The 13,369-nt window shown below is 38.3% G+C and overlaps 1 protein-coding gene across 1 annotated transcript in view; it reads right to left on the bottom strand.

Annotated features, from left to right (window-relative positions):
- Positions 1-13,369, bottom strand: part of SLC35F1 (solute carrier family 35 member F1) — a 226,086-nt gene that overhangs the window by 22,588 nt on the left and 190,129 nt on the right. Inside the window, exons 5-6 of the mRNA XM_086876879.1 lie at positions 8,018-8,174; positions 3,731-3,783 (exon numbers count right to left, since the gene is read on the bottom strand). Coding sequence (XP_086733005.1) covers positions 3,731-3,783; positions 8,018-8,174 — 210 coding nt within the window. The remainder of the gene's footprint in view (positions 1-3,730; positions 3,784-8,017; positions 8,175-13,369) is intronic.

Below are 13,369 nucleotides of genomic sequence, written 5' to 3'. Positions count from 1 at the left end.
CACTTTACTCATCTGCTATCGTGCAAATGATATTTCTTAGGCTGCCGTATGCTACAGAATTCCCAGCTGATATGTGCATGAGCCTAAATTTAGACTCATGCCAGCTCTTCAGAACATGTTATTGACTAAAATTGTAGAAAATCTGATTGCCAAAGTCCTGAAAGGGATTAGAAAAGATAACAAAAAAGGCCATATAATGGCCATATATGTGTATTTGGATGCATTTACTTAAAAATTCTTTAAAAAGCTATCTATCTAAAGGACAAAATTTGCTGTGACAGATTGAATCCTGTAGAAGCATATGAACTGAAGTATACATTCAACTGAAACAAATGCAGCAGACACTTAACTATCAGTGTCAATACATGTTATGGTATGATAAGGAATTTGAATTTATATTCAGAATATGGCCAAAACCTGCTTTTACCCATAGGGAGTAAATATATAAGGTAAGCACTGTATACTGGTAACAGAATTAAATTTTAGGCAGTGCTTGAAAGCTGCTTTATTTAAACTCTGCAACTCTTCCGTAGCAGGCAAATAATTGAGCCATATGGAGTGTAGTTTTGGTCAATGGGAAATTGTTTTGCACACAAAAGCATTAAGCCAGCTTTTCTTTCAGGCTTAGGAAGAACAGGTCAGGCACTAAAGCCATTCTGGATCAGAAGTCAGCATTGTCAAAGTACAGTTTGCAAATCACCAGCTGGTCCACCAAGCCTCTGGTTGTCTGGATTTAACACAGCTTTGCTGGTTTATGCACTCAACTTACAGTATAATTTTATGGTACTGCCTTGGTGTTCACATTATTTGACAGCCAGCTTCACAGCCAGATTTTCCAAAGGGCATTTCAGTTCCAGTGGAAAATTGCTTAAACTATAGCTGTCCTAGCAGAGGTGAATATAAAGTGGCATTTCATTTACAGCTAAAAAATACATGTAATATCCACCAGCTGGGTGGCATTTAGTGATGACAATAAACAAGTGAAATTAACATCATATGATTTTCAGATATTGCATCTTACAGGGCCAATTTTGAGACTGAAAATATGTTTTAAGTCAACAGCTTGAAGCCTCAGCCTCCTCAGGTAACTATGGAGTGCAAATAGCAGCCTTGGGAATCGGCCCTAGTGCTGCAGTCCCAGCAGACTCCAGAGCCTCTCTGGGCAACCTGCTCTGCTGCCTGCCTGTCCTCCATGTGAAGAATATTTTCATTTTATCCAGTCTGAATTTGTCATTTGAGCTCCTGTCTGTTGTCTCTCACCCTCCTGCCATGCACCTCTGTGAAGACCTCAGCTCTGTCCTTTTGATGACCTCCTTGTAGGTAACTTCTTATCCACAGGCCAAACGAGCCCCAGTCCCTCAGTAATTCTCCATTTCTCTTTACACTTGGTGTCTTCACACAGATGGGCAGGATCTGTCCCTAGGGACCACTCTAAAATAGCCCAAGTATGACCAAGACCAACATGACTGGAGAACTTCTAGTCTTGTTCCTGAGTAAGCTGGTTGAATGTTGCATGGTGCAATGATGCACGAACGTTGCCTTTGTGCTTTTTCTCTAAAAGCAAATGTTTAATTGGCATGAAATGGAATCAGTTATGATCTTTCATACTGCCTTGGAATGAAGATTATTCAGAAATATTCAACCCCCAGTAACAAAGGGCACTTCCTTGGAGCTACAAACAGGCTTTTCTCTTAAATAAAACTGATGTGAGTTTATTTGTTACTATTTCATCTATTTCTACAAAACTTGTCATGGTCTCATGTGAAACCATTCAGTTAAAACTATAAAATCAGTTTAGTCCTTTCAGTCTAGTTGTCAGCATGTATTAATACTTAAACCTTCAAGGATTCAAACAGAGTTGCACTGATTCACACTAAGTGTGAAGATGATGATATGTATCAGGGCAATTTCCAAAATTAACACCAGGAGGGCCACAGCCTGTTTTAAACATGATAGACATAACAGATTGGCTTTAGATCTTTATATTCAAAAATCATTTGCATCAGTTAAAAGATAGCTCATTTGATCTTAAAAGCACAATTATGGCAGATGGAAACAGGCCACCTTGAGTTATTTATTAGATTGCCTGCTGTGACTTTATCACCATCATTTGGAAGGCTGATGATTTAACTCTGCTGGACTGCAGGTTTGACTCTGTCACAGTGGATAACTACTCAGGACAAGGCTGTGAACTCCCTGACACAGATTTGACAATCACTTTTTGACAATCTTGTATCACTGCCAATGCAATGGAAACACCAGGTGCGGTGAAGCCTGGGAAGAACTACAGAACTGTCTCCATTTAATCCACGTTCAACTAAACCACATTTCCAATTATTGCTCTAGCAAAACAAGTACATATCTATGATGCTTTTGCTAAGATGATCTCAGCCTTGTGAAGCATAAGGACTCTTCAGAATTAGTAATCAACTTTCAGGAACATTTTGGAAGTAAGACCTTATTTTAATAGCACATCTCACTGATACTGAGTTTGAACAGAAGTCTAATGGAAGTATATATGACATTTACATGGATAGTAGATTAATTCACTATGACCACTGATAGTTCCGTCAGTACCAGATTAATTATGTCCCTAAGCTCCCTCTCATGAAATATAAACAAACACTGATGCAATTATGCTAATTATCTCAGATTAAAGAAGGCCAATACACTTATAATATACAGTTGAGTGTGTTTCTCCATAGATACTTTAAATTGATTTGTCACTTAGTTTTACAGCTCAACCATCAAGTTTCCAAGATTTTTAGGTGCAATTTTTTGTGAAAAATGTGCAGTATTTATCAAGGCTTAGGATGATGAAAGGAAATTGAGAACTAAGTTTAAAGAAACCAACTGTATTCCACAATTTGTATCCCCTCCCCTCAGGGATTCCCCGCACAATCAGTTGTTTTTGCACACTTCTGAGTTGTCATTTTGATGTTCAGTCTGAAACTAGGTAAAGAGCTACTACTCTCAATGGATTTCCAAAGCTTGAACCCTCTGCAATAATGATGCTACTGATATTCCTTTATTTCTTCTATTGTCCTAAATAGTGAATGAGTGATTACAGGGACTCCCCTAAATATCGATTTGCTTTTAAAACAAATAGTTCATTGGACTAATTAGAAGGGACTCATAAACTCAGCTTCCAGACTGAAACGGGAAAATGCAATCCCCTGCTTGGCAGAACACCATAACAGCTTCATTGGGCACAATGCTCCCAAAACTTGTCTAAAGGACACATCTGCTATATTCCACCAAGACCATTTGGAACGCAATTAAACACTTCCATACAGAAATGCTCCCCCTGGAAGTGAATTTATGAGGCTATAATATGCACTGCGAGTACTTTTTTGGGTTATTTTGTTAGGTTCCATTTTCTTTCTTTGGCTTTCATTGAAGAGGTTTGGCTCTTAATGACTACTTCATTTATTGCCCCAGCGTTGCATTGAATCTTAGAACTGGAACCCCATTATTGTTTTACTTCATGGCTGTCTGAATGATTCTCTTACAGCATTCATATGCTTAACCTAGTCGTGTAAGGAAGGCATAGAACAGCTATGGAGGACAGATCATTTAAGAACAGTTATGAGGCATGTAGCTCAACCTTTGGTAGTAACCAGTGGAAAAGTCACAAATATTGGCTCCTCTGAAACTCTGTGCCCTCCTCCCCAAACACCGGCTGTCTCCACATCTCCTTCATGTTCAATGAGGTAAAGTGTGTTCTTACCTATTTGCCAATCCCAGGGGACTTTCAACAGCTCTTTGTGTTCCATGATTGCACTAGAAGAGAAGAGAAGGTAAAATTTCATGGAAGAGAACAGAAGTTAAATTTCTTCCACTCATTCAATTCAAATGCTGGACAGAACAACATAAATAACCTCATAACAAAAAATCTCTGTAGGAACCAAATGCAATCAGGATTTTGCTAATCTACTCTGGCATTATCCCTGTGCCTGTGCATTTGAAAGATCTTCAGGGCAGTAATCAGATGTGATAGCATGCAATTTACCCTGGTTTATTTACAGCTCTATATAAACCTGCTCTACATGCCCATTCCCCTAAATGTTCAATCCTCTTGCACTTTTCTGAGTTAATATTCTGAAAGCTTTTGAAAGTTAATTATTAATAATGTATCTATCTGAGTTATTCACACTTCAGACTGGCACTGCAGTGTAAAATAAATAGATAACACAGGCTGGTTTGGGAAGCATACTGCGATTTGTTACACACTGAGAGAAACCAAATAGTCACAGCAGTGAAAGTCAGGATAATAAGCAAAGGATGGGCAAACCTGCAAAAATCCACTCTAAGTATCTTGTAAATCTTGCACTATACACTAACATCAAAGTCACAGATCCATAAAATTCTAAAGGTGGCAACAAGTCAGCTCTTCCCAATCCAGGCAAATATTATCTTGGAGATAAGATATCTCCCAAGCTAGGTCTGTGCTGCTACCTTCGAAAGCAGGTAACTGCTTTCCCTATCTGTGTGATAAATCCTGCTGAGCAGAACTCTACATGCTGCTCTGGACACCATTTTAAAAAAGTATAGAATATGGAATTGTACAGATTGAAAAACAAAGTACCTAGTAGAAAAGGTGGTATGTGGAAGACCAAGACTAATAGTAAAACTACAAGAGCTCAGCACCTTCCAGATAAATCTACTCTAAAGAGTTGCATCCTGGAAATTCTAATTTGCTAGCTACTGATGTGAGGCAAATCTAATACTGTGTACAGAATAATAAGAGTATATTCTCTGCAAAATAACTAAATTATAGGTGTCCTTGCATGCATAAGGTATATGCCTCTTTTATCAGTAATTCCTGAAGAATATAATGAAAACAAACTACGATGTCTCTTGGTCTGGAAAAAAAAAATTCACATAACTTAAACATATGAACATTGTATTCATATTATTGCTTAGCCAATATAAAATATGTATAAACCAATATGTTACGGCTTGTGATTCCTTATGGTCTGTGAAACAAAGAGGGGTGAGAGAAAGTTAGCCAGAAATGGCCATTTAGTTATGCCAGAGGCACTGAAGAATTGGAATCACAATGATTTTGAAAGGTTGTGGTAGTTGGAGGAGGTCCCTGATGACTGAAAAGAGACAAATGCAACATTCAGTTTAACACAGAACAAAAAGTATAGTCTGGCTAGCCTTATGCTAAGCTTTGGGAAGATTATGGAACAAATCTACCCAGAAGCCATTTGCAGGAAGGGAAGATGATGGGAACATCATCATCAACAGCCAGAAAAGTGCTCTCAAGCAAACCTGCCCCTACTAGCTGCCTTCTATGATGAGATGACTGGATCAGTAAATAGAGGAGAGAGAATGGATGAGAGGATGTGGTGTAACCCACTGTTACTTTAGCAATGTTTCCAACATGATTTCCTTAAAGATCTTTTGTGACTCAAGACTAGAGGTATGGACTAGATGGATAGACTATCTACAATGCTGTCTAAAGAAAAGGGCGAGCAGAAATCTCATGAAGTTCAAGAAGAACTCCTGCAGCTGGGGTGGAGTGACACTGAAACAGTACAGGCTGGGAGGTGACTGGATAGAAAGCTGTTTTCCAGCAATAAACCTTAGAGTGATGGCAGACATCAACCTGAACACAAGTCAGCAATGTGTCCCTGGAGCAAAGGAGGGCAGCAGCATCCTGAGCTGTATTAGTAAGTCTGGCCAGAAAGCTGAAGGATGTGATTTGTGAGACAGCAACTAGAGTACTGTACCAAATTGTGGGCTGTCCAGAACACAGACAACAACAAATTGAAGGGAGTACAGTGGATCTCCATCACAATGGTCAGGTAGGTTGAGGACAGGATGTAAAAGGAGATGCTGAAACAGCAAGGTTTTCTTAGTGTGAAGAAGAGAAGGCTAAGCTGGGGGAAAGGAGGACGCAACAATAGATTTTCCATCTTAACTGTGAGATGGGTAGTTACAGACAAGACAGTCATACTTTTCTTGGAGCTGCACAACGAAAGGATGAATGACAATGGACACGAGTTGCAATGTGGAAAACTGATCAAATATCAAGGGAAAAAAATGTCAAACACTACAACAGGTTAACCAGCATGAATGGCAGTTCCATTCTTGGAGATACACAGAAATCAACTGAACAAGTTCCTGAGCAACCTGCTGTAACTTTTATGCTAGCTTTGAGTAGGAGCTTGAACTAGATGACCTTCAGGGGGCCATTAGAAAATAGGCCATGTTATGATTATGTGATTCCATCAGATAACCTTATCTCCATTTCCTGGGTAATTGTGACATCCCCAGCTCTTGTAAACTAATCTGTTATTCTTCCTCCCTGCTTTAATTATATTCAACATACTAACATACTTCTCTTTTCACTATGTCTGGGTAATCAGACAATTCATTAACTCACTGTTTCCCCCGACACCTTAGCTCTTCCTCCTAATGCTGCACAACAGGCATTGTGTGTGTTTATTTTATGTCACAGTCTAAGATTCCCTCAGTTTAGAGGATTTAAAGGTTCTATATTGCACCAAAGTGGCCAGTAGTTTTTCAAAGAAAGAGCCTGCAAATTTAACATGAGGAACTGGCTTCTCTTTGAAGTGTTATATTTAGTTAGACTAGATCTCTGTGAACACATAACTGTGACTTCTGCTATTCATTACAGGTAAAGGTAAGAAAAAGGCACAGGTATGAACTAAGTGTGGTTGGGTCTCCAGAAGGTGCCCAAAAAGCACCATCAGCAGAAATCTGCAGAGGCTGATGGAGAAAACCCTTTTGGAGTGAACTTTTGGGCCAAAGGTTAAATAGAAAAACCTTATGGCTTTCAGCAAATAAATGGTTTCTTATTGTTTCCCTCCAGTTGTGTCTTTATACAAAGATGCCTTATCCCAAAACCAGATTCTCACCAGCAGAACAGCTCACAGACCCTGAATTTTGACTAACTGCTTGGGTCAAGAGGAAGTAATGGCACTACAACTGAACTTTGGAATATGAGACATTTACATGACAGTTTACACACACAGAGCAAGACAAGGGCACTTGTAGTATCTACTTAATCACAAACATAAAAAAATGCTTTACCCCAAGATACTAGGCACATTCACATGCTCTTAAAATCCATATTTTTTAAAAGGGAACTTACTGTATGGCAGCTAGTTAATATAAATAATTTTAAAACACTTGTCCAGATCCCAAATAAATGTATTACGCTTTCTAGTAAAAAAAAAAAATATAAAAAATAGAAGTATTGAAGTAGGAACTGATGGACTGTGATTTTTTGATCAGTCTCCATTCTTAGAAGCAGTGTAGATTAGATCTGTAGGGAAGCAACTTGTTTTGGACAATAATCAAAAGTCATTCTGTGTTACAAGCACTGGTGGCAGACCTGCACAAAATGCAGCAGTCTTGAAGAACTACTTTTACATCAGTCACTGGACTGCAACATTGGAAGCCACCTTCCTACTATTAGGCTTGAAGTTGAAATGCTCATTAGATACATGTGGATATAGACCAGACTCCATAGACCCTGAAATCCATGCAACAATCTCCTATGTGCTAAATATTTTTGAAGTGAAAAGGCCATTTTCTTAAAGGCTTTTTCATTATTTCTGCCATATCATAATGTAGATACACAGAACAAGTGAACCTAAAAAATACCTTCTGACTGGATGTGTTTTCCGCCTCTTTAGAAATCAAAGTGACTTTTTAAAAGCATAAAACAGAACCAGAAGAAGCTGTAGATTGTACAAGTATCCACCTGCCTTCCAGCAGCAAGATGGTGGGACATGTCTTCTCCCTCTTCATGTGACTACTCAAGGACACTGGTCCTTGAATTAGAGTACTTGGGTAAAAATTTGTGTAATTATTCAAATCTCCAATATGAAATATAAAAACCAATGCAAAATCCAAGATTAGAGGACACCTGCTCTCCACAGGAAAGGGCTAATTTTGACAAAGTGGTTAGTGCATATCAATGGAGGCCACAGCTGCATTTATTTGAGCCTTAGTGGGCTCAAACCTGCCCACTTACAGCTGAATTCCACTGAAGAAGGAGCCGAAGAGTCCGATCATGCCCAGGAATTCCACTCGACTCAGATTTCGGACGATGTACTCCTCACAGACATTCGAGATGCCGTATAGTGTTGCTCCACCAAGTACTAAGAGGTCCCCTATCAGTTTATTTTCACCTAGGGATAAATAGAAGAAAAATCAGAATGCCTCAAAACAACCATCTCTTGTCCAAATCCATTGCATGTTCTTCCCCACAGGTTTCATTTCATAGTCACTACTTATCCCTTATCTGGGTTAATAAAATGAATGCAAATGTTCTGTCATTTTAACAGTTTTTATTCAATACACCAGCCAAGTCTAGCAGAGACAAAGGGAAAGAATATTCTTTGCTGTAGAAATGAGAAGCCAAAAAAAACTCTGAAAAACTTGTAGAAAAAGTATAGAATCCAAGTGACACTCTTCATAGACTTATCCTTTTTCCTTTATTATTACTACCTTTTTTTTTTTTCTTTGCAGGGAGGATGTGACTCAGCTCTGTAGAGCAGTACGCATCTCATCTTGAAATTTAACCAGTCTAAAACATGTTCAGTACTTAGATCTGAGGACAACTAAAAAATTCTGTGTACCTGTGAAATGAGTGAAGAAATAATTACAACCTAATACTGACCTCATTCTCACATGGAGCTGTTTGACAAGAAAGGGAGAAGGAAGGATGGGGTGTAGACAGGGTGATGATAATGACAGATTTTTAAACAAGGTTCAATTAACATAGCAGTACCTAATGCATGCAAAGAACAAGATGTATTTTCAATACCTGCAGGTATACAGAATTACTAAAACATTTTGTTATCAAAGACTGCTTGAAATCTTTTTAAGTCTTGGAAGATTTTATTATTGGGTGTTAGGGAGAGCTGCAGTGACGTTTGATCAAGATCAAGTTCCAGCTTGAAAACTGAGTCCCTAGCTTTGCAAACTGGTGCATGCAATTCCCTCTGCACATATGGCTTGTTAAATTATTTCTACAAGAGCTACAGCTTCACAAAGCTGTCAGATATTGCTGCAGAACCATATTCTGAAAGGCTGGATATAATGGATTTTACTTTGAAAAGTTTCAGCAGAAATGCTGAAGTACTGAAATGTGTTTTTTTTAAAAAGAAACCTCGTTTTCTTAAAATACCGTGGTTTATTTTTTATGTCTCTGCCTTTTAAAGTTTTACTTCAATTGATTTGTAAAATACACACTGCAGTAAATAAAAAAATGGAAACCAAATATTCTGACTGGTTCAAAATTATCTTTTCAACGTTTTCCTTTCAGGAGTTCTTTTAAGCCTTCAGTTATCATTCCAAACTGTAGTGCTGAAATTTCTATGGAGAAGAAATTTATGATAATAAAAACAGTCATAAGAGGACAGCCCAAGGGTTCATTAATCCCGTCTCCAACACTGGCTATAAGCACCAGAAAAAGTATATTTTGTTTAAGGACAATAGGAATGGAGTGAAGTGTAAAATATTCCCAGTAATACTCTGTTAGATTCCAGCATTTTTCATCTCAGATGAGATCTTGCTTCTGTGTATTTAGCAAACATTACTAGATTTTTTTTTTTGACATACTCATCCAGCCTTTCACTGAATTTCTGTTTCCAATGTTCCTTGACTGGCAATATGCTTATATTTATCTTTTTATGATTTGGTTGTTTTGTTGGTTTTATTTGGTTTTTTGGTTTTGTTTTTTTTTCTTATTTTAGTCTTCTCTTGCAATCAGTAATGGAAGATGTTCTTAATTTAAAATAACCATCAGCGCTTTACAAAATTTCTTTATACCCCTGATGCATTCATATTTCACAGTGGCTCCATTGATTCTACACTGAGCTCACTTATTTGGTACTTATTGCAGCTACCCACTGACACTTCAAGGAAGTATTGCTAAAAAAGCTTTTGACCTTACAGCTTCTGCTGGGACAAAAATATCATCCTTTTGCATCTATGAAACAAAAGCAGCTCAGAGGCTGAGCATTTTCACACAGATGGGATGGCCTCAAGCATCGCACCCTGATAGCTCTTCCCAAAGAGCTCTCATGCTGAGTGTGAGCCTCAGCCTTCAGGGCTTTCCCAGAAGAGGGAGCCAAGATCTGTTCAGAGCACCAGACTGACACTGGAACCTCCTCGGGTACTCAGCAGCACAGGGTGGCTGAAGAGAGCATAAACAAATAGGGAAGTACAGAGGGACTTTTATCAGCCAGTTCTCTGTAGATTAGGCATTTTCTAAGATAGAAGCTGCATTAGACCATCAAATTTAATAAAGCTTGAGGGATTCTTCATCAGTTTGTAAAATCTGTATATTTTTGGCCTACTATTAAGAAGCACTTCTTGCTTTTAACTTTTATACTGGATGCCTCAAAGTCATATTAGTCATCCATAATTTTCTGAGAAATATTTTAAATCACTCTGTATTGACCCTTTCCGTATCACTGAAGACTTCATATACCTTTACAGGATCTGTCACTTTCTTGCCTTTTCTGAGAGCTGGAATGTCCCAGTCTGGCTAGTCTCTTCATATGAACCCATTTTATGCCCTAAAACTTTCTCACCTTTCTCCATAGCTTATACAGGCTTGTTTTCTAATGACTTCCTTTTGAGATGCAGAGCCTAGAGTAATACATGGCACCCAAAGAGTTAGTGCATTAAAACTTGACATACTGGTGTAAAAATGTTGTAAAATATGTTTTTGCTCTCTTTCTTAGCAGTTACTATTCTGGTTGTAAATGCCTTGTCTTTGCTTCCTCGAGAGGCTGAGACTTTGGAACTTTCCTCCAAGACTGACATATCCTTATAGACTTATTTTCATGGATGTAATATCCACATGCATCTACTGGTTTCATTGCTAAGGAAAGTAAGTAGAGGCATTCTAAAGACTTTTAGGATAATAAAGTTGTATTTGACCAATTTAATGGTGTAGGTCATTCTTCAGAAGACACATAAGGCATAACCTGGCAAAACAAGCTTTACATTAATGATTGCTGCCATATTTAATATTCTGTGGAGAAGTCATACAGTCCAGAGCGGAGTTAGTGTTTTGGGAACTAGTTACAGCATTCTAGTGTAACACAAATCTTTTAAATGTCAATTGTGTTCTGACATGATTTCTTTTCACACTCCCAATAGGCCTTTTTGTCACATTTTTGTCCTAGCCCCTGCCACTAAGAGGTATTTCTCTTTGCTTTTGATTGTAGTTATTGATGAACATGATACCTAAAAATCACTCTCAATGTGTTCCATTTTAAATTGAAGACTGATACATGTATTAGCAGGATTGATATGACTGGCTTCCAGAGACTGTTGTAAGTTAAAGCTATGAAGTGCTTTGAAAAACCCGGATGAAACACTTAGACCTGTGTGGCTTAGGCTCCTGTGTAGGGCAGGAGCAGAAGTATGAAAGTAACTCATGGATATTAGTTCAGAATAATGTTATTTTCAGGTATACTTGGCAAGTAAGATGATAGAGCGCTAAATACTCAATAGTAACTGTTTTCCCATTGAGTAATGTGTAAAATATCAGTAAGGATACAATTGAGAATGAAAAGTATGTGTGCACATTATACTCAATTCCTGCAGATAGTTTGGAAAATACCTATTAATCTCTCAGTGATACATTTTAAATTCATGTTCCCTTACTGTAAGATTTGGCAGGTTAAATTGCCTTATGCTGTGGGTACCTAGCAGAGCCTTATGGCTCTTTTAACACAGTGAGCAGCATGATCAACAGGGGCACACAGGTATCAATAGTTCTTGTACCTTAAAATATAAGATAAACAGACATTTACTGAGGATTAACAAAGTATCATTGCCTTTGGTGTCTTCCTTACTTTAGTTTGTCTAGTCCTAGGAAACATCCTATAAATGGTGTACAACCCCTTAATGAAGAGTTTCAATAATTTTGTTCTTTTTTTCCTGCCATTAATTCTTTTTATTTGTACATTTTAATGCGTAGTTTTAGCCTTTCAAAGAAATTAAACTAGATGATCTATTTTACTCTGTTAAAGACAGCATCATTAATAACATCATTATACCACTAAAACATGTAAAAAAGCTGCATAGCAGTAATCATGGACACAGTTTTTCATGTGTAGGTCCAAATTAAAATGCAATAATGCACGTTAACAGATTTTTCTGGACAAATTTACTTAACAGCTATACCCATGCTTTAATCATGAACATGGCAAATAACATCTAATTACTGCAGTTGGATGGCAAAGCGTTGGTGCTCCTCAATCTGTTCCTTGTCTACTTCCACTGCCCCACATGCCCTTGCTGATCCACAGCTCACCCGTTCAAGCATGTCACTCTCTAGACTACTGGGACACAGGATGGTTCTTCTGGAATCCTGGTTTGAAATCCCTCTGAAATCAGCCATTCCCAATACAGCTTTGGCAGCTGATTACATAGTACAGAGTATATTATTTATTTTTTAGCTGGGGCAAGGCTACTTCTGGAGGAGACCAATAACTAAAAGTCTCCTTTCAGGATTAAGGACAGAGATAAAAGGATGCAGTGAGATATGGTGAGCGATGTCACAAACTCCATTGTTTTATTTAGTAGCATTCTGGCAAAAGCAGTTTTTACAGCACTTGCATTTGTATTCAGAAAGCTGAGTCAAGAATTTTAAATCCCAGTGTATTATGCTCTGCTCACAATTCAGTGCTTTTAATTAAGAATGAAAACTGTGCCTAATTGACAATCTTTGAAAAGAATTTCCAGCCTTCCCACATCATTTGGCTTGGCAGTAGAGAAATCAATGTGACAGGGTAAGTAGATCGAAGAAATCTAACTCTGTCTAGTCTGCATTGATAGATACACACACATTATTCATATGATGCCACACATAAAAAAAAGAACTTTTTACACACAAGGAGGCTCTTTTCAAAAACGTTACAGTCAAGTCCCAAAGCTTCAGTACAAGACTGCGTGCAAAACCCAACTTGTAGTATATAGGTTTGGTGTCCTTCAGCACCTACCAAGTGACCCCACTTCTGTAGAAAAACAAAGTTGAGAAGCTTTGAAGAGCACACAGTGGTCAGGATGGCAGAGGACTCAGAAATGTAGCCAATTTGGAAAGGAAGCTTTTGAGGTTTGCAGTCCAACAGCTAAGCCAAAAGAGAACAAAATTACAAATATTTAGCTTGTCCCCGCCGGCTTGCAGAGGGAGACCTGTGTTGCAAGACACAGGGCCCAAGAAGCCTGTTTGCAGCACTGCTGACTTGCAAGTGTTGCCCTTCTGAAAGAGAGACAATTCTGAATGGTGCAGTGCTTTGGATCCATGAAGGTACAGAGTTTCTTGCCAAATTTCCCCCCTTTCTTGGCCCCAGTGAGGCAC

This window comes from Cyanistes caeruleus, chromosome 2 (genome assembly GCF_971803275.1).
Source record: "Cyanistes caeruleus chromosome 2, bCyaCae1.hap1.1, whole genome shotgun sequence".
NCBI classification, from domain to species: Eukaryota; Metazoa; Chordata; class Aves; order Passeriformes; family Paridae; genus Cyanistes; species Cyanistes caeruleus.
Note: the sequence above shows the minus strand (reverse complement) of the source record. Positions and strands in the feature narration are given on the sequence as shown.